This window comes from Schistocerca gregaria, chromosome 8, assembly GCF_023897955.1.
Source record: "Schistocerca gregaria isolate iqSchGreg1 chromosome 8, iqSchGreg1.2, whole genome shotgun sequence".
Lineage (NCBI taxonomy): Eukaryota > Metazoa > Arthropoda > Insecta > Orthoptera > Acrididae > Schistocerca > Schistocerca gregaria.
Window position 1 is genome coordinate 221,455,200 of NC_064927.1, and position 20,985 is coordinate 221,476,184.

At 36.6% G+C, this 20,985-nt stretch overlaps 1 protein-coding gene across 1 annotated transcript in view; it reads right to left on the reverse strand.

Moving 5' to 3' along the window:
* Positions 1 to 997: 997 nt before the first annotated feature.
* The window catches only part of LOC126284208 (dnaJ homolog subfamily C member 10-like), a 112,282-nt gene continuing 92,294 nt past the window's right edge, over positions 998 to 20,985 (reverse strand). Inside the window, exons 10-12 of the mRNA XM_049982975.1 lie at positions 16,968 to 17,107; positions 5,758 to 5,962; positions 998 to 5,616 (exon numbers count right to left, since the gene is read on the reverse strand). Coding sequence (XP_049838932.1) covers positions 5,401 to 5,616; positions 5,758 to 5,962; positions 16,968 to 17,107 — 561 coding nt within the window. The 3' untranslated portion in view covers positions 998 to 5,400. The remainder of the gene's footprint in view (positions 5,617 to 5,757; positions 5,963 to 16,967; positions 17,108 to 20,985) is intronic.

A 20,985-nucleotide genomic window follows, 5' to 3' on the forward strand; every position in this document is an offset into this window, starting at 1 on the left:
AGAACATGTTACCACATGGTTGAATATAAAGGCGGCAATCTGCTATGAAGAAGGAATACCAAACTTGTGCCAAACTATGACAAGTGCCTACAAAGTTTTGGAAGCTATGTAGAAATGTACTTTAACAGTTGTAGATTTTTGCACGATATTTTTTCTGTATCTGTACACATTTGTTTTATATAACCAAATGGAACTTTCTTTGTGGACATACCTCGTACAATACTACGACAGCCTTAGTGTGACAGAGTAGTGAGATATTCACCCATAAAAATCTTGTACACCTACCCTGTGATGTAAAGAATGTAATAAATAATAAAGTTAACTTCAAACACACACTGAAATTTTCTCTTCTAGACAACTTCTACATTGAAACTTCCTGGCAGATTAAAACTGTGTGTCAGAATGAGACTCGAACTCGGGACCTATGCCTTTCGCGGACAAGTGCTCTACCATCTGAGCTACCCAAGCACGACCAACGCCCTGTCCTCACAGCTTTACTTCTGCCAGTATCTTGGTAGAGCACTTGCCCGCAAAAGGCGAAGGTCCCAAGTTCGAGTCTCCATCTGGCACACAGTTTTAATCTGCCAGAAAGTTTCATATATGTGCACACTCCGCTGCTGCAGAGTGAAAATCTCATTCTGGAAACTTCCACATTGTCATATTTCTCACCGAGAAAGTGTTTTATGACCACAAAAATGACTTGTTCCACATCATAGCAAGAGGTGACAATTATGAGCCATGAAACATGTAAATAATTGAACTGCTCTCTTAGTGAACAGTCGTTAGTACCTGCCAATTATGCCACGGCAAAAATGGTGGTGATTCATTCAGTCACTTTCTGAAACAAGAGCAGAAAGGAATAAATGGGTAATGACGTCTTGTTAACTGTAACCAAGTGTCAATAGATTGCACACTGTATCTGAGCTTCTCGTGAGAAAATGACAGCCACATAATATGAAAAACTTGAAAGTACCCAATAATGATACCCAGTAACAGCTTTATACTTAAAATCATTTATTACTTCCATTTTTAAAATATATACATATTTCCTTTTACAGCTCTATATATTTGGGACCATATAAGAAAATTATTACTGCACTGAACAGACAACTGGAACATTTACAATATGGAAAATGTAACAAATATTCATAACTTTGAATGTGTCAATATATCTTTATGCACATTAAACATACAATCCTTCGATCCACATAAGTGCATCGGAATGAAAAGTTCCAGCTTCCATTAATGATGAGATTCATAATCTCTACCCATTTCCTCTCCCAAAGAGGAAAATAGCAAAGGAACATTACCCTAATACATAAAAATTTGTTCACCACACAGAAAGTACACAGCACTTACAAAACATGAATTAATCATAAATTAGCATATCTCATTATAGCTTTTAAGTATTTAATTCCATGAACATTTCTTTACAACTGTACTTTTCAACATTATCACTACCTCACATTATTGTTGTGACCTAAATATGATAAAGGAAGTACTGGTGGAATGTAAATAATTTAGATGTAAAGGAGACAACTCACCTAATAATAGAAGAAAGTGTTGAGTTGTTAACAGGCACATACAAAAGAAAAAGTTTTTGTTATTTTTTGTATGCCTGTCAATAACTCAATGCTTATACTATTCAGTGAATTATCTCCTTTAACTCTGAAATTATTTATGTTATGATCTAAATAAGATTGCTGTATTGTGTTGCTGCATCTTTTTAACCATATCCACAAGTTGGCTGGCTATGCAATGATCAGTTACAAGTACAGATTCCTTCATAAATAGCGTACATGTCCATACTTGGCTCATTCGTTGATGTGTTGTGACTGAATGATAAATGGCACACAGTCGAAACACCTCAAAGAAATCAGACAGATTTTATCACTTTGTTCATCATTTTCAAGGCAGACTGGTTGCTAGTGTATTACAACAACCTCACTAGATGTGGACACGTAGCAAATGGCAGTCACCAGAAATGTATTTGTGCACTTAAAGAAATAAGAAAGTTGACCTTGGCTCACCAATTAGATACGTTATTTAAACAGATGGTGAAGAGGAAATACATGATTCTCAGATGTTAAATTTTCATCAATCAAAACATTAAAATAAACAACAAAGAGGAAAATGGTGAGGACACACTACCTTTTAAGCTTTACTGTGAACTGTTCATCAGAATAAGACACTGAACTCATAAAAAACATTACACATTTTAACTTCAATGGAGAGAATGGGTTCCGGTGTCAAACAGCCATCAAACATACCATCATCCATACAACAAAACTTTCACAGAACTATTACATTAGTATAGCTATAACCATTTGTCGATTCTCAAGATGTTTCACTGTTATGCCCCCCCCCCCCCTCCCACCTTTCTACTAAACAAACTAATAGGTCTATAATAATGACAGCCAAATACACAAACAAGTCTGATTTACATTGAGAAATAGCAACACTAATTTCATACTTTACCAATACACTGTGATAATTGTCTTTGTAAACAACAGTAAGGTGAATGGTGACTTACCAAGAACACAACAGCCAAAACCAGTTTACAGTGCTTAGCAATGACCACCTCCTCCCACCCCCACCCCTTTATCTCCTTTCCTGCCAACTTCACAAATAATTAATTATCACTTTATTATTTAACCAAAGTAACTAAGCTAAATGTAAGTGTAATCTGATTTCCAACTGCTACTAACTTCTAAACATTAAAATTTACAGTTATGTAGAGCAAATAAATAAAAATAAGTTAAAAAGATATTAGGTATACTTAACAGACATAAAAGTATGATACGCAGTAAACACAGAAAAGTAACACAGCTATATCATTTTATGCAAGAGCCAATAATACAGCATGTGTGTCATGTAAGAAAAAGGTGAGCACCTTCAAGTACACCCTGTATGGTCCTTACCATCAGGTCATAAATATTTTGTGCTTAGCACTGTATGGCTCTAGAGCACTGAAGTGAAGCCATCACCACCTTTCAAGAATTAGCGGTGACTGTAAACTTTAAACACATGTTCAAATAATACTATACATACAAAGTCAATTGTATTTGCAGCATAATCAGTCTTGAATAGATTTCCAACTCATCACAGGAAACCATATCCCTTTACATCCCTATTACACAAACAACTACACGAATATTAGTGAAAAAATGGTGGGAAAGAATGAGCAGGCCCCATGATATTAAGCAGAATTAGATCAATTTCCTTGAGAAAATAAATTATAACATTAAAGACCAATAAAAATCATCATTATACGAAAATAATTTTTCAGACATTACAGTCCAATTTTTTAAGTGTATGAGAACAATACTGCAAAGGTGGTATCATACATAATGATATGGAAACAACAACTGGAAGTATTGTATGTCCCTCTAATATTCCTCACAGCAGATCTCAGTTTGGCAATGAACTGTAATGGTTATTTTGTGTACTGAAATACAAAGCAATAATCCAAATCAGTTTGTTATTACAGATTGACTTGAAAATGTGAAACACTTTACAACTTATGTGAAATAGATAGAGAGAGAGAGCTATTTTAGAATTTGAGATTTCCTTGCCTCAATAATCATTCAATGACTTAAATACAACAAACATTGAAATATCTAATGTATGATAGTGTAATTTCAAATAAAATTATACAGACATTTCAAAACAACATTCATTATTGGATTCTTAAAAGATTAATTCATATTGCCAATTTAGTCTCATAACTTGCTAAATGGTCAGCAAAATTAAATTTAAATATTTTTCTTGACGACAAATGAGAAAGTATTAAGTTACAGGATTTTTTCTTGTATTTCCATAGATAAACATTCACTATTTTTTTCAAAGAAGTTTAACTTCGTATTTTTTGTCACTACAGGTTTGATTTGGAAATAATGTTAAGACACATGAGGGAATATACCAATAAAACTTAATGTATTACGTACTCCCAATTGCTCTCCTTCATAATGGTCTTTACGAAACATGAAGTGTGAATGATTAAATGAAAAATTGTGTATCCTAAACATTAGTGGAAATTCAACTAATGGTGGTAATGAATCATCACTTGACATGCCTAATTTTATCAATTTCTTAAACAGACGAAGAAAAAGTTCAAGAACATGCCAGATAAACTCAATGAAGAGCTTTATTTCAGCTGGATATTGTTCATAGTAGTGAGAATGTGTATTTTTATCACATTCAAACTCTTAATGGCAATATCAGTTTTCATCCAGAAAAGCTTGGAAGCCCTGTAGGTGAGAGCTATGAGAAATATGAAATATTTCCAGAGCCCAAATCACAAAGAATGATTATTTCAACGACACAGAATAGTGACTGCCATTTTTTCAACCATGGCACCAATCATACAGCAACAAGTTAACAGAGTTATACCACAAAAAATAGGGAATGAGATTCACACACAATAATACTTCTGTTATACCTGTGAAATTACATTTAAATCCAATATCAGTAAAATAATGATAAACTAACTCCAAAAAAAAAATCGATATGGTAAATACATTCTGTACGTACCGGTAAAATCGCTTATTTCACTAAACAGTTGCTAATTTCACTACACAGGTTGTGTTTGCTTTACAAATAATGGAATATTTGATAAAAAAAAATATTACAACTGCTAACAGAATGAGCAGCAGATCATTGAGTGCTGTACTGAATGAAAATGCAGTAAAGTACATCACCCTCCAAATCCCTATTTTTTGGAAACTACACTGCTGAAATCTGTGCCCTCTGTCTGGTGAAATAATGGAAATACAGCAAACAAGTATAAATAACATTAAGATAAAACGTGTGATACTTATAAAAATTTTCACAAAAATTGGTACAGAAAAGACAAGAACCACTCTTAAGGAACTGTAATCAACACAGAATATCACGTTTGCATTTCAGGGAATCTATTTACAGCAACTTTGTGGTTCTTGCAAAAGCTTATTATTACGCGTGAAAACTAGTATGTGACGTACAGTGTGAAGTACAACGCATTGAAACCACTTACTCTGTTAATTACCACAGTAACACTAATGTACAAAATAGTTTGTTGCAATATGAGTAATTGTATCACAGACTGCAGATCTCAGTATCAAAGATCTAATAATAATAATAATAATAATAATAATAATAATAAAATCACATTAGATTCTTTTTCTGCCTATAGCAAGCTGCTGACATAACATGTTCATACAAAAGTATGATACATAGTATACTTGAACACTGTAGTAAACAGCGTTTGTGTCTTCATTACTGTGTTGTGCCACAATACTGGAAAGCTTATATGGTAACATCAAGCCAAGATGGTTGGAACAGTTGCTGAATACAATGCATCCGTCTTACTTTTGGGCCTTTCTTTTTGTGTATTTTGCTAATTGTTACTTTTTGCTAAGTTTAAAATTCATCATGTCTATTATATTTATCATCTCTTTGCAAGTCTGCAATGAACTCCTCAACACGACGAATTATCTGCTCTGCTGACTGGCTGGAAATTTCACGTCTGCCCGGGTAGAATATCACTGTAGGATATGCATTCACTTGCTGCTGCACACAAAGGCTGCGATATTTTTCGCAATCGACTTTTGCACACCGCACACGCCCTTCGAGTTTCTGGAACACGGAGACATTCCACACACACTTAAAAGAGAATTTATAAGACAGAAGAATGATAGTTATTTATTTCACTCCTAAAGATAAAGACTTATTCAACACAGAGAAAAAGAGATTCTACATTCCAATTCAGATGCATACCTGTGCAACTAACTGGAATTCTGGCGAAAAGCTGACACAATGGCCACACCACGGAGCATAGAAATCGACAAGCCACATTTCACCTGTGTCTCTGAGAACTCTGGCCTCAAACAAGCCGGGGGTTAGTGATTCCACAGAAGATGGCAAAAAGTTGTATACCCACTGTCGCAAGGAACGTGCATCACGATGATATCCTGAATACATCCTGCAAATAAATGGAGCAAACATGATGATCATTTCACACCCTCTCTTGCCACTCTCCAGGACCTTTAGAAAATACAACAAATATATCAGTGTTAACAGTCATCAATTAGATTGTTAGTGGCAAAAGGTCTATTTCTAGAAGCTTTCCAATGCTGCATCACAGTAAATATAGTGAAATCTTAACAAAATAATTGGCATTACTCAGAAATATTGCACCAAAAGTGAAAAATACTGACATCAATTCTATTACTACAAATGCATATGTTTATTAGAAACCATTGCAATGCAGTCCCACTGATAAATTCTTTCATCTTTAAAATCACAAAACAACACTGCAGACAGAACACCAAGGAAGATGTTTCCGGATACCTCAATATAGAAGATATATAAATGGGAAATATACAGTAGTGACTTCATATTTATTCTTAATATTTGCACCAAATTAGCTTTCAGTTCAGATATTAATGACTGAAATAAACCAGAACACATGTAAAAAGAAATAACTGCTTCATGACACATTAAATAAAAACGGGGAAAGTTCTTGATGTTGTCTTTGCCATTTGTGAGGAAATACCCTTTTTCTCGAAATCGAAGGGGAAGAAATGCGTTGTCTGAAAGATATAAAATGAGTATCAGACCTGGTGTTCCTACCTGACAACTAGGCATCTGAATAATGTAAATCTGTCATTGCAAGGCAAAGGGCAGCTAGTAGTTGACATGCACAACAAGATCAAAACGTTCATGGAAAATTTAAGTTTATTTGAAAGGCAGATGAGTAATGGACATTAAACTTTCTTCAATTGTCTTGTTTCTTTAAAACTACCTGAAGGTAACTACTTTCGGCGATTACCAAGCAAAGTTAAAGCAACTCATCACGTCGTTTGAAACACGATTCCGAGACCTCACTAGTTTGGAAATGGAACTTAAAGTGCTCAGCACTTCTTTTTCAGTTTCCCCCGATGAGTTGTCATCGTCACTTCAATTGGACATTATTGATTTGCAAAATTCAACTTTGTTCAAAGAGAGGTACTACAACACGTTGGATTTGTCACGATGGTATCGTTCATTACAGCAAAAAACATTTCCCAAGCTTCACAACAATGCCGCTCAGATCATGTGCTTGTTTGGATCTACGTATTATTGTGAGCAGCTATTCTCAGCGATGAAAAAAGTAAAAAGTAAGAAACAATCGTTTCTTCAGGATGCAGCAATGAAGGCCATGCGCCACATTAACGCTGCGGACACTTTGACACCTGATATTTCCGATCTTGTAATGAAAAGAAAATGTCAAGCTACAGAAGCCCAATAAATTTAGTATGTCATTTCTTGTAAAACAGTTGTTTCTTATTTATTTCCTGAACATCGTATATCCTGGTGTAGCAGCTAAGAGTATGAGGTTGTCGATCTTGTCAGACGCAGCCGGCACATCAAAACACTTGCCTTGCTGCCTGCCTCAGCCAGCCGTGCCACGTGCCGGCCCACTTGAATGGTCACAGCAAGCGACAGGGCTCCCTGGAGCAGGGAGCGCTCCACGGCTCACAACGGAGCCGACGAGTTGGAACAGCCTGCCCTATGCAGTGATCCAATTCCAGCAGGACCACTCGGTGGTCCATGCGAGTCAAATCATTATGGTGTGTCATGTCGATTCTATAGAATAACATGTTCCACTTACAAACACTCAGGCCAATGAAAGATGTTCATGAAAACTGAAAATGTTGTTTTGGATACTTGTTAAGTGTGCAACATTCCACTGTGCGAATGAGTATCAAAGATACAGAACATTGACAACATATGATGGCAAGTGAGCATCTCCACCTGCTGGGGAGAGCTGCTTATGCTTTGGTGTCAACACCAGAACAACTGAAGAATATACAGGAGAACTGTTATTCTGAAATGTCAAGTAAGTAAATCAATATATGTTGTGATCTATTTTGAGCTATAAATTAAGAGAGATCAGTGTCATCTGCAACTGTAAATGAAGTTTTAAAGTAGAAACATTGCACTTATAATACATATGAGTTATTGAAAAAGTGATTACGTCATTTCAGTAGCTTGAAGAGATCAGAATTCTATTTCAGCACACACCCCTGCGAAGGCGAAGAAGTCTCATGCCAAGAGGACACACCATGGTTTAGTGGCATTGCATAGCAGGTCTGCTACAGTGAATTCCATCAAGAACGGTAACTGCAAGATGTTTCTAAGGTGAAAGTTGACATTCATATTAGCTGGGCTGGGCAACAGATTGTTCATAGAGTGGAACATGTCATACCACAAAACCCAATTCTTACAATCTGTCATTGGTTCTGGCAATGGTTCTCATAACAGATGCTGACCTGATTGGCTGGTTTTTTCCGAGCACCGGAATTGAATTCCATTGAAAATTTGTAGGCCAAAATGAAGAATCACATGGACTTCCACTGGTCAACAGACCCATGCTCACATGGTCAACTTTGGGATCTTTGTTGGACACATGGGAGAGTCTTGCAAACAATGGACGTATTTCCAGAGACTGACCATCTCAGTGTCTCATTGGATGAGGCAGGTACTTGATGCCCATTGGTGGGTGAGCCTTATATTAGTCTCAACCCTGATACAAAACCTTGCTCATATCACATTACTCCACTTTATATTACAGCATTTGCTAAACTTGTATGTTTGTTAGTTCAAAATCAACGTGAAATCATTGTACATCAAACTTTATTTATTCAATTCATCCTACTTAACATTTTATGCGTGTAAATTTGAAAAAAAGCATGAACAAGTCAATCAAAACAGAAATGACATCCTAATACAAGACAGCCATAGAGAACAATATCAACCAATATTTGAACAATGAAGTGCAGCCAGGGCGTGAAAATGTTCATGTTAACATTCTTGGGGAGCTTTAGGGTAAGATTCCATGTACTGTGCCCATTTCTCTCTGTTAGACTCCATAGAAACAACTCCTGAAGAATATGCATTCAGAGTCTTTCTTCTTCAGATTGCACCTCTAGAACAATGTATTCAATTAAATTTGTATCAAGCTCCAAATGGCTGGAAGACTATGTTTCCTGTGTTTTCTTCTTTTTCTTCTTCCAGATCAAAACCTATGCTTCTATCTTCTTTGATTTTGCTACAGTTTTCTTCTCTTTGAATTGTTTCACATGTTCCCTGTATAGAGACAATGTCTGCTACTGAACAGATTCAGAAATGGTTGATTTTACTGAAGGTGGTGGTCTTGATGTGGATTCCTGAATTTGGGAACTGGCTAGGTATCATTTGGACTCACATTTACTCTGTTGTTTACATCTTTTGTATCAAACTTCTGATGTATCTCAAAATCATTGTCTCTAAGTCTATGCCTGTAACATAGAAAGAGTCCCATTTTCCAGTGCCCATTTATAGCATTTTCCATTTTTACTGCTCTGAAGCAGGCCCTTCCAAATAACCTCGCAATAAAAAATGAGATTACTAATTGACATGGGTTATTAGCTCACCAGGTTTCTATTTCTTAGAGACCATATGTTTTAAAAGAACCCATGAGTTCCATGCAAGAGACTGCATTTTATGCATGGAATGGGCTGATAAATGGATGATCTGTACATGATTTTCTCTTGCTTTATGACACAAAAGTGATAAAATGCACATCAAGTATTAGCACATGTTTCACGAAGTCCACAACATTGTTAAAATACTCAAAAACTGAATCTAGTTATTACGGTGTCAAGCTCGAGCTATCTTAATATGAGAGAGCATTTACTAATATGCAATACTACCATGTATTAGGATACCCATGTTATTGGATATTAGGAACATGTCATCCCGTGAGAAATCTAGCCTTGTAGTTACACAGCTCAATTTCATCAACAGTTCATTATAGTGAATGAAAGAGTACTTTGAGAAGAATATAATCAGATGAATATTGTTGCAACAGCTACTCCAGATGTTAAATCTCTACAAGCAAACACATTCAAAAAAAACTTAAAATTCAATACTTAAAAAAAAAGGATTCTCAACAACATCCAGCTCCATAATGGTCTTCTTGTCTTTGCTGTACACCTCAGGTGCTGTGAGAGCTACATCCTGATACGTTTCAAAAGAGCTGACCCCACCATCTAAGCCTGTTCGCCCTGACTGCTACATCTATAGAGTTCATTCCCAGTTTTTCTTTGATTTCCTCATTGTGGACACCCTCCTGCCATTGTTCCCATCTACTAGTACCTGCAATCATCCAAGCTACTTTCATATCTGTAACCTCAACCTTATCAATAAGGTAACCTGAATCCACCCAGCTTTCGCTCCCATACAACAAAGATGGTCGAAAGATTGAACGGTGCACAGATAACTTAGTCTTAGTACTGACCTCCTCCTTGCAGAAGAGAGTAGATCGTAGCTGAGAGCTCACTGCATTAGCTTTGCTACACCTCGCCTCCAGTTCTTTCACTATGTTGCCATTTTGTGAGAATATGCATCCTAAGTACTTGAAACACTCCACCTGTTCTAACTTTGTTCCTCCTATTTGGCACTCAATCCGTTTATATTTCTTTCCCACTGACATTACTTTCGTTTTGGAGATGCTAATCTTCATACCATAGTCCTTTCTGATCTAGCTCTGAAATATTACTTTGCAAACTTTCAATCGAATCTGCCATCACAACTAAGTCATCCGCATATGCAAGACTGCTTATTTTGTGCTCACATATCTTAATCTCACCCAGCCAGTCTATTGTTTTCAACATATGATCCATAAATAATATGAACAACAGTGGAGACAGGTTGCAGCCTTGTCTTACCCCTGAAACTACTCTGAACCATGAACTCAATTTACCGTCAACTCTAACTGCCATGTAAAGACCTTTAATTGCTTGGAAAAGTTTGCCTCCTATTCCATAATCTCGTAGAACAGACAATAACTTCCTCCTAGGAAACTGGTCATATGCCTTTTCTAGATCTATAAAGCATAGATACAGTTCCCTGTTCCACTAATAACACTTCTCCATTATTTGCCGTAAACTAAAGATCTGGCCCTGACAACCTCTAAGAGGTCCAAACCCACCCTGATTTTCATCCAATTGGTCCTCAACTAATACTCGCACTTTCCTTTCAACAATACCTGAGAAGATTTTACCCACAATGCTGATTAAAGAGATACCTCTGTAGTTGTTACAATCTTTTCTGTTTCTATGTTTAAAGATTGTTGTGATTACTGCTTTTGTCCAGTCTGATGGAACCTGTCCTGACTCCCAGGCCATTTCAATTATCCTATGTAGCCATTTAAGACCTGACATTCCACTGTATTTAACGAGTTCCGACTTAATTTCATATACCCCAGCTGCTTTATTGCACTGCAATCTATTGACCATTTTCTCCACTTCCTCAAATATGATCCTATTTCCATCATCATTCCTATCCCATTCTACCTCGAAATCTGAAACATCACTGATCGTATTTTCACCTACATTGAGCAACTCTTCAAATTATTCCCTCCATCTGCCCAAGGCATCCACAGGATTCACCAGCAGTTTTCCTGATCTGTCCAAAATACTTGTCATTTCCTTCTTACCTCCCTTTCGAAGACTGCTAATTACACTCCAGAATGGTTTTCCAGCAGCTTGACCCAATGTCTCCAACCTGTTTCCAAAGTCTTCCCAAGATTTCTTCTTGGATGCTGCAATTATCTGTTTGGCTTTGTTTCTTTCTTCAACATAACTTTCTCTGTCTACCCGAGTTCTAGTATGTAGCCATTTTTGATACGCCTTCTTTTTCCTTTTACAGGCTGCCTTGACTGTGTCATTCCACCAAGCTGTTTGAACTTATTTTCCTAACATATTTGAAAATTTACTTTCAACCTAAATTTACGAACTCATTGTTAAATATTTATTCTCTCTTAGTTTCATCAGAACAGTATATGGAAAGATGCTACTCACTGGAAACATGGCTCCTTGAGTTTCAGACTGGCACAACAAAAAAGGCTGCTATACATTTACCTTTCGGCCAAAGCTTTCTTCAGAAAAGTAAATACACACACACACACACACACACACACACACACACACACACACACACAAGCACATCTTGTGCACAATTTACCACTATCTTCTTTGGCTAAGACCTTTAAAATAGCTTCGACAAATTTTGTTTAAATTTTTGTTCTTCACCCCCCCCCCCCTTGAGTTTCGTTATAAAAGTTTTTGGGGGGTGGAGGCGGGGGGAGCACACTTTCTGAAGAAAGCTTTGGCCAAAAGCTGTATGAGTCACAATCTTGTGCCTGTCTGCAACTCAACATGTCATCTTCACAGTGAGTAGAAATCTTTCCCATTTTGTCTACTGGCTCTGTAAATAGTTTTATGCACAAACTCTCTCTTGGGCAACTTAATTTGGACCTGTTAGTTTTTGAATTTGAGTGTGATAGCAAATATTAGTGGTCCCAAATAAAATGGCCACAGAATTTTTGTTCAGCTCATAACTGAGTGTGTAATTTGAAGAAAGCATATCGTTACTAGTTTTGTTTGTGCCAAAGACCTGAATAATTATTCAATTATAAAATAACTTGAACAAATTTTGTTTGGATTTTTTTCTTCTTCTTAGTTTTGTGGTACAGCTTTTACTACAATAGTTCTCCCTAAAGATTACAAATAATGTGCACCAGTGTTGTACACATCAAGACAAGAAAAGATACCACAGAAACGCTGTTGTCACCTACCACAACAGTGGCATAAAAAATATTGGCCAGATGGCAGAAACAAACTCTGATTCAGTGAGTGATCACCAGGTACTCTGCCCATGTGCTACTTGCATAGCGGCACTAATTTTTTCTATGGACCACATCTTGCACTGCCAGTCAAATAATGAAAAATTTTGCAAATGCTGTAGACATCCTATACTTCCATGTATAATGTTTAATTGGTATTAATTTTTGATGCTGTATAATGTACATCTCGTTGGTATGGTAATTTGTTGTCACTATAACCTAACATGGGCACTAATGGAGCGAAAGTGTTGCTACAATTTGCAACCTGGCTGTACATTCTGAGAATGCTTGATGTGGGACTTGGCCATTTTCTGTGTGAAGAGCTTTGTTTTGTTAACTGTACTGAGTATAAGCACAGAAGTGAGAATATGTGCTTATACTTGGTACCATGACATACTAGCAGTCTGGATTAGAACGAAGATAATAGCACCAAATGAATGTAGGTGCTATTTGCCATTATTGTCGAGTGGTATGAAAGACAGAAGACCAATTATACACACAATAATGGCAATTTTACTGGAATCCAAATAAGAAACTGAAGTCCTATCTATTTCATATTTCATTTGATACTAAAATGAATCAGCTGAAAACTGATATGCTGTGCTCCAGTTACTGTGACACTATGAATCTTCCATGCAAACTGTTCTCAGAATATTAAAATAAACAGAGCTTTACAATGAAACCTGCTTGAAGGAGTCTGCATTAGAAAGTGCTAGCATTCAACTGAGTGAAGATTAGGCTTTTTATGTTATTTGTTGGGTTACTGAATTCAGCACATGCTGGCAACCATTAGTTACATATGTACCATTAGAAAGAACTGTCTACTACACAAATTGTTTTCTCTTAGTGTATTTATGTGGCTGTCTTTGAATATAACCAAACATATAACATGCAGTATCTCAAAATATGTTCTTGTGGCTAAGCACTTTCCTCCATGGACCCCTCCAATTATAAAATTTGCTACTTAATTTAGTATTGATGGTTCTCTAATGAGATTCAGTAATTACCAATCTTTACTTTATGCCAGCATAGCCAAGAACTATAATAAAATATAATCTGAGTGACATTTTAGACTAAAAGAAAAAGTTTCCGTCTATAACCAGGCAAAACTATTCTTTGGAAATGAAAATACAGCAGAATCAGATAATTTAAATTCTGTGTAACCAAGTTGCTAACACCCAAACCTCCTGATTTCAGAGACACAAACTGGTACCAAATATTGTATGTCGATTGGATATCAAGCAAAACTCTGATCTACCTTGTAATATGTGCTGTCATCCAGCCTTTATAAATGTCTGCTTGTGTCTGTGTATGTGCGGATGGATGTGTGTGTGTGTGTGTGTGTGTGTGTGTGTGTGTGTGTGTGTGTGTGCGCGCGTGCGAGTGTACACCTGTCCTTTTTTCCCCCTAAGGTAAGTCAGTCTGCTCCCGGGATTGGAATGACTCCTTACCCTCTCCCTTAAAACCCACATCCTTTCGTCTTTCCCTCTCCTTCCCTCTTTCCTGATGAAGCAACCGTGGGTTGTGAAAGCTTGATATTTGTATGTGTGTTTCCGTGTTTTTTATTGTGTCTATCTACCAGTGCTTTCCTGTTTGGTAAGTCACTGCATCTTTTTTAATATGTATTTCCCATGTGGAATGTTTCTTTCTATTATACCACAGGAGTTTGAATGTGGGACCTTTGGTTCAATGACTGAGAGCCGAGGTTTGGTTGTAAGAACATTTCAAGTTAGTTAAGTGCAGAACTCAAAGCAAAAAAAAGGATCGACACACCACCAGAGAAAGAAATACACATTGGTCAATACAGGTAGAGAAAAGATGTACTTTCACATATAGCACAAAATACTAGAATGTACTGAATAAAGAAAGGAAGATTATGATCTCAGTTCCTGCAATGGAATATACTGATGTCTGCGTTCTGCAGTTTATGACTATACTGTTACACACATGCCAGAAAAAATTCTTGAATAGCTCAAATACATGAAACAACACTATCTGAAGCCCTCTAATATGACTTGTAGTCACCACAATAGAAAACTATGCATTTCATTTGTGTGCCGTGGATTCTATGAAGTTATGGGCTCTAGCTGACAAATGGTGTTGATATCATTAAAATTGAATAATGTACTTTGAATGCCAATGTTTGTATTATTTTTAAAAGCATTGGTGTAATGTGTGTTTTGTTCAAATTCACATACTGGAATACTGTGTTTTAAAAAAGAGCCTTCTTGTCCATTTCCTATAGCTGAAAAAAGTGTGGCTGAATTCAATATGGCCATAGTTCTCTTGGAAAACATTTTTTTGTGTATAAAAGTCAAAACCAAAACAGAAAAGTAAACTTAAAAAAGTGCATAATATGCCATTGGAAGATCAGCAATGAAATGTGTAGGAAATACCCAGCACCTGATTAGGACACATTTTACACAGAGAAATAACTATAAGACAGCTTTGTGGGAATCAGATGGTGCATTTGTTGAATGCCAACCAACAGCAAGCATAAAAACTAAATTTCATCTCACTTTAGAGAGAATACAACTAATTTTGAGTACAAATGAATCACTGTATATGAGTTGTGGGTTCATCATTTCATGCCAAAAATAAAACTGCAATCAAAGCTGTGGATGGATTTGCACATTTCAAGAGCTGGGAAGGACGGCAATTCCATAATGAATTTTCACTCTGCAGCAGAGGGTGCAGATGGAACTTCCTGGGAAATTAAAACTGTGTACCATAGTGCGACTCGAATCCGTGAACTTTGCCTTTCGTAAGTATGCACTCTACTAATCGGTCTATACAAGCGCAATCCACAAGCCATTCTCAAAGCTTTACTTGCTTTACTTTCACCAGTAACTCATCTCCTATCTTCCAAACATGAAAAACAAAGCTCCTGTGTTCATATCCCACACTGACACACACACACACACACACACACACACACACACACACACACACACACACACACACACACACACACTTTTATGCAAAAGGAATTGTTCTTACTTATTTTCTCGCAAAGGGCAAAACAATAATAGAGATAGGTGATTCCACAGAATCCACAGGTGAAAAAATATGTAAGAAGAGACCTAAATAATGAAAATAAAAAATTAAAAAACAAAAATAAAACTATCTTTCATCAGAACAATGAAAGGCACTATAGTAATTTTTTGAACATTTGTCTTTTTCACCAGATTAATCCTTCTAATTTTCATTCATTTCAAAATCTAAATACAATCTGTCACTGGAAAAGATCCAATGGAAAAGTTATGTTTACTGCAGATGGTTGTTTTGAAGACTTTTCGGGGAAGTGAGTGCACTTCAGGTATGAAATTTACTCACTGGAAAAATGATGGAAAAAAATCATGAACCTAGGGGACTATATCAAAACACAGGCTTTTTGGCTTAAAAACACATTTTATAATTACATAGAACCATAACAGTTGGTCAGTACTTATCTTTAAAACACAAAACTTCAATACCGTTGACAGGCGCATTTATAAGCGAAAAAACTATTCATAACTTTCAGAATTATTTGTTCATTCCTCAGGGAAAGATTGGGGAATGTTAGAAATTTGTTTTCACTCACTTCACATTGGTTCCTCAACATCTTGGTGTCAAGAGTGACCATCCCCTCCTTTCAAGATCCACCCCTCCATTCTCCTGATGAAGAAGCTAACAGCTGCAAAGGCTAGTGTTAGATTTCTTTGGTTTTCATTCTGTCTAAAGACAGTACTGGGATTTTGACTCCTGATGGTCAGAAAAGACTGCCACAAAATAGCCTAGTAATTTAAAGTATGTGTTAGGTGTCTCTTGCCAGAGGGAGGGGGGGGGGGGGGAGGGGGGGGAGAGAGAGAGAGAGAGAGAGAGAGAGAGAGAGAGAGAGAGAGAGAGAGAGAGAGAGAGAGAGAGAGAGAGCAGACAAATTAAATTTTACTGGCACATGTGTGGATATATAATACTTATGAACTATTTCTCCTTCAGAACCTAGTGAGGTATTACATGGTAAGTGATGCTATTTGAAAGGAACAACAGGACAACGAAGATGTGAAGCAATGAATGTTGAACAGATAATATCAAATAAGTTGCATGTAGACAAAGACATAAGTTAATCAGAGGTTCCCATACTGGGAAGATCCATACCTGGAGGCTCCAATTTTATTACTGGTCTGCTGACAACCTAATGAGTCTGGTATTTGTGACAGTTCTTGGCACAGTACTTATCAGTTTTAGGTGTTATTTTAAACAAATATCAATTAATGTTTACTGAACAATTACTTACGCAAATGTGGCAAGTCCAACACTACCAAAAGGGTATAATCTAATTGTTGGATAAGTTCTGACACCCTGTTGCACACACAATGATGGCTCACGCTCACAGTTGACTTCTCCAATGTGAATGTTTCGTTGGTCAGACAAAAGCTGAAAGAGAAAGAATATTCATATAGTTCACTCCACTTTGAAATATAGTTCTGGATGACTGTATAACAAATCACTCACTTCTTAGAATGTCACAAACAAAGAAATGTCACAGGTCTTAAACCACCTCTCATGGCTAGAAGCCTGAGAGAATTTTATCAAAGAAATTTCACATTTGAATTTTTTTTCCATTATAAATTAGACTGAGGTACTCCAACAACACTACCTGAATAGAATCACTGAAAATGGATACAGTGGACAACTTTCCTTAAATATAGTCACACATGTGAGCACTTTAGTTGAATTTTATATGAACAGCCACAAACTGATGCTGTCAATTTGTTCTTGACACTCAGTTCATAAGAATGCTGCACACAAAAGACAGGTACTCTCATTCCAGGTCACATCTGTTACACAGTTTTAAATTGTCAATTTGCTTTACCCAAGCGTACCCTAAACGAAGAATACAAGAATTCTATCTGCGGAAAGTGATAAATCTAGTCATATGAATACATCTTTTAGGACAAATTCTAATGATTTTTGCAATGCATGTGCAGCATTGTATCAAATTGGGCCTATACATTTAGATGTTTGTCCATAATGTAGAAACAAGGATGTCTTCAGTAAATACAGTTATACAGGTTACAAAACATACCTTTAAACAAAACAGAATCACACTTCTGTAGACAATCAAATTTGTTTACTCATGTTAGTCATTCTTCATACCTACACATGTATTCTGCAAGTCACATATTACCCCAGTATTTTTTTCTTCTCCTTCCTATATCATTCACAAATGGTAACTGGAAAAAGACTGTCCATATCCTACTTTATGACGTAAAATTTATCTCACTTTATCATCTTGGTGACTACATGAGATATATGTTGGAGGAAATAATATATTTACTGGCTAATTTTGCAACATGAGATCTTGGAATTTTGTGAAAGGTCTCTGTGATGCCTAATATCTTCCTCATAAAATCTTAACCTGCAGTTCGTTGAGCATTTACATCACACTATCACACATACTAAATAAACCAATATCTAACTGTACAGCTATTCCTTGAATCTTTTTCACTCTTTTTCATTAATACAAGTAATTAAGGGACACAGACTGATGAACAGTACTCAACAATTGGTCAAACAAGTGTTTTACAACTTATCTCTTTTGCGCTGGGTCAGTTACACACGATGTTCCAGGAAGAATGGTCAGGGATACAACAGAAATAATCATTCAAAGCAAAAGATTCTAATCGACAATGGCTCTAACAACATATCTTAAGAACTGTGAGCACTTGTTCAGTAGAAGCAATGTGATTCACAGTGGTGAAGACAAAGAAGTGCTCACAGGTCTTAAGATATGCATTTTAGAGTGCACGTTTACTGCCCTTTTTTGCATCGAATGATTGTTCCTGCCACATCACTGAATACTGACCATTCCTCCTGGGACACTCTGTATACAAAGTCTGTTCAAAAAGTTATGGAACTTTGGCGACAAAATTTTTCTGTGCTTTCCTTTTATTTATTGTGCATGATCTCCTTTGAAATACTCTCCTTCACAATTGATAAACTGGCCCCAAAGCCATTTTCACTTCTGCCTTTTTGTACGCCTCTTACTGGATCATGCGAAGCATCATCTGCAAATTATCTTTTATCTCATCTATCGTTGCAAATCTTTGTCCTTTCAACAGGTTTTTCAACTTTGGAAATAAAAAAAGTCCACAAGGACAGCTCTAGAAAGTACAGAGGATGAAGCAGTTCAGGGATTTCATTTTTTGTGCAATTTGCTTCTCACTGTATTTCATGGCATTATCCAACTGAAATGTTAGATTCTTCTGCAATCTCTCAGTCAGTCAGTCTTCAATTGGTACACACAATTTCATTGACGTTCCTGACGTGAGTGTTGTCAGTAGACATCAAAGGGCACGATGAAAAATTGTCTTCTTCAACTTCTGTCTAGCCATTTTAAATATATGTGAACCATTCGTAGCACCGAGTATTTCTTAAGCACTTCTTGCATATACATCTACATCTACATGGATACTCTTCAAATCACATTTAAGTTCCTGGAACAGGGTTTATCGACCACCTTCACATTTCTATATTATTCCAATCTCGTATAGTGTGTGGAAAGAATGAACACCTATATCTTTCCGTATGAGTTCTGATTTCCCTTATTTTATTGTGGTTATCATTCCTCCCTATGTAGGCTGGTGTCAACAGAATATTTTCGCATTCGGAGGAGAAAGTTGGTGATTGGAATTCCAGGAGAAGATTCCATCACAATGAAACAAGCCTTTCCTTTAATGATGTCCAGTCCAAATCCTGTGACACACTCTCCCATATTTCGCGATAATACAAAATGTGCTGCCTTTCTTTGAACTTTTTCGATGTACTCCATCAGTCCTATCTGGAAAGGATCCCACACCATGTACCAGTACTCTAAAAGACGACGGACAAGTGTAGTGTAGGGAGTCTCCTTAGTAGGTCTGTTACATTTTTTAAGTGTCCTGCCAATAAAATGCAGTCTTTGGTTAGTCTCCCTCACGACATTTTCTATGTGTTCTTTCCAATTTACATTGTTCGTAATTGTAATACCTAGGTATTTAGTTGAATTTACAGCTTTTAGATTAGACTGATTAATCACGTAACCGAAGTTTATCGTGTTCCTTTCAGCATTCATGTGGATTACTTCACACTTTTCGTTATTTAGGGTCAACTGCCACTTTTCGCACCATTCAGATATCTGCTCTAAATCGTTTTGCAGTTCGTTTTGATCTTCTGATGACTTCATTGGTCGATAAACGAAAGCGTCATCTGCAGACAACCGAATACTGCTTCTCAGATTGTCTCCCAAATAGTTTATATAGATAAGGAACAGCAAAGGGCCTATAACACTACCTTGGGGGACGCCAGAAATCACTTCTGTTTCACTCGATTACTTTCAGTCAGTTACTACAAACTGTGACCTCTCTGATAGGAAATTACAAATCCAGTCACATGACAGACGATATTCCATAAGTTCACAATTTCACTACAAGCTGCTTGTGTGGAATCAATCTGAAATCCCTTGTCAATAGCACTCAACACTTCATGTGAATAAAGAGGTAGTTGTGTTTCACAGGAATGATGTTTTCTAAACCTATGTTGATTGTGTTTCAATAGACCATTTTCTTCTAGGTAATTCATAATGTTCAAACACAATATATGTTCCAAAATCCTGCTGCATATTGACATTAATGATATGGGCCTGTAATTTAGTGGATTACTCCTACTACCCTTCTTGAATATTGGTGTGACCTGTGCAACTTTCCAGTCTTTGGGTATGGATCTTTTGTCGAGCAACGGTTGTATATGATTGTTAAGTATGGAGCTAATGCATCAGCATACTCCGAAAGGAATACAGTCTGAACCAGAAGACTTGCTTTTATTAAGTGATTTAAGTTGCTTCGCTACTCCGAGGATACTTACTTCTACATTATTCATGTTGGCAGCTGTTCTAGATTTGAATTCTGGAATATTTACTTTGTCTTCTTTTGTGAAGGCATTTTGGAAGGCTGTGTTTAGTAACTCTGCTTTGGCAGCACTGTCTTTGATAGTATCTCCATTGCTATCACGCGGAGAAGGTGCTGATTGTTTCTTGCTGCTAGCATACTTCACATACGACCAGAATCTCTTTGGATTTTCTGCCCGGTTTCGAGACAAAGTTTCATTGTGGAAACTATTATAATTATCTCGCATTGAAGCCCGCAATTTCGAGCTTCTTTAAAAGATCGCCACTTTTGGGGATTTTGCGTCTGTTTAAATTTGGCATGTTTATTAAATGAAACAATAAGTTTACTGTTACCAGTCACTGTTTATTTGTTTCCACGACGCGTTTC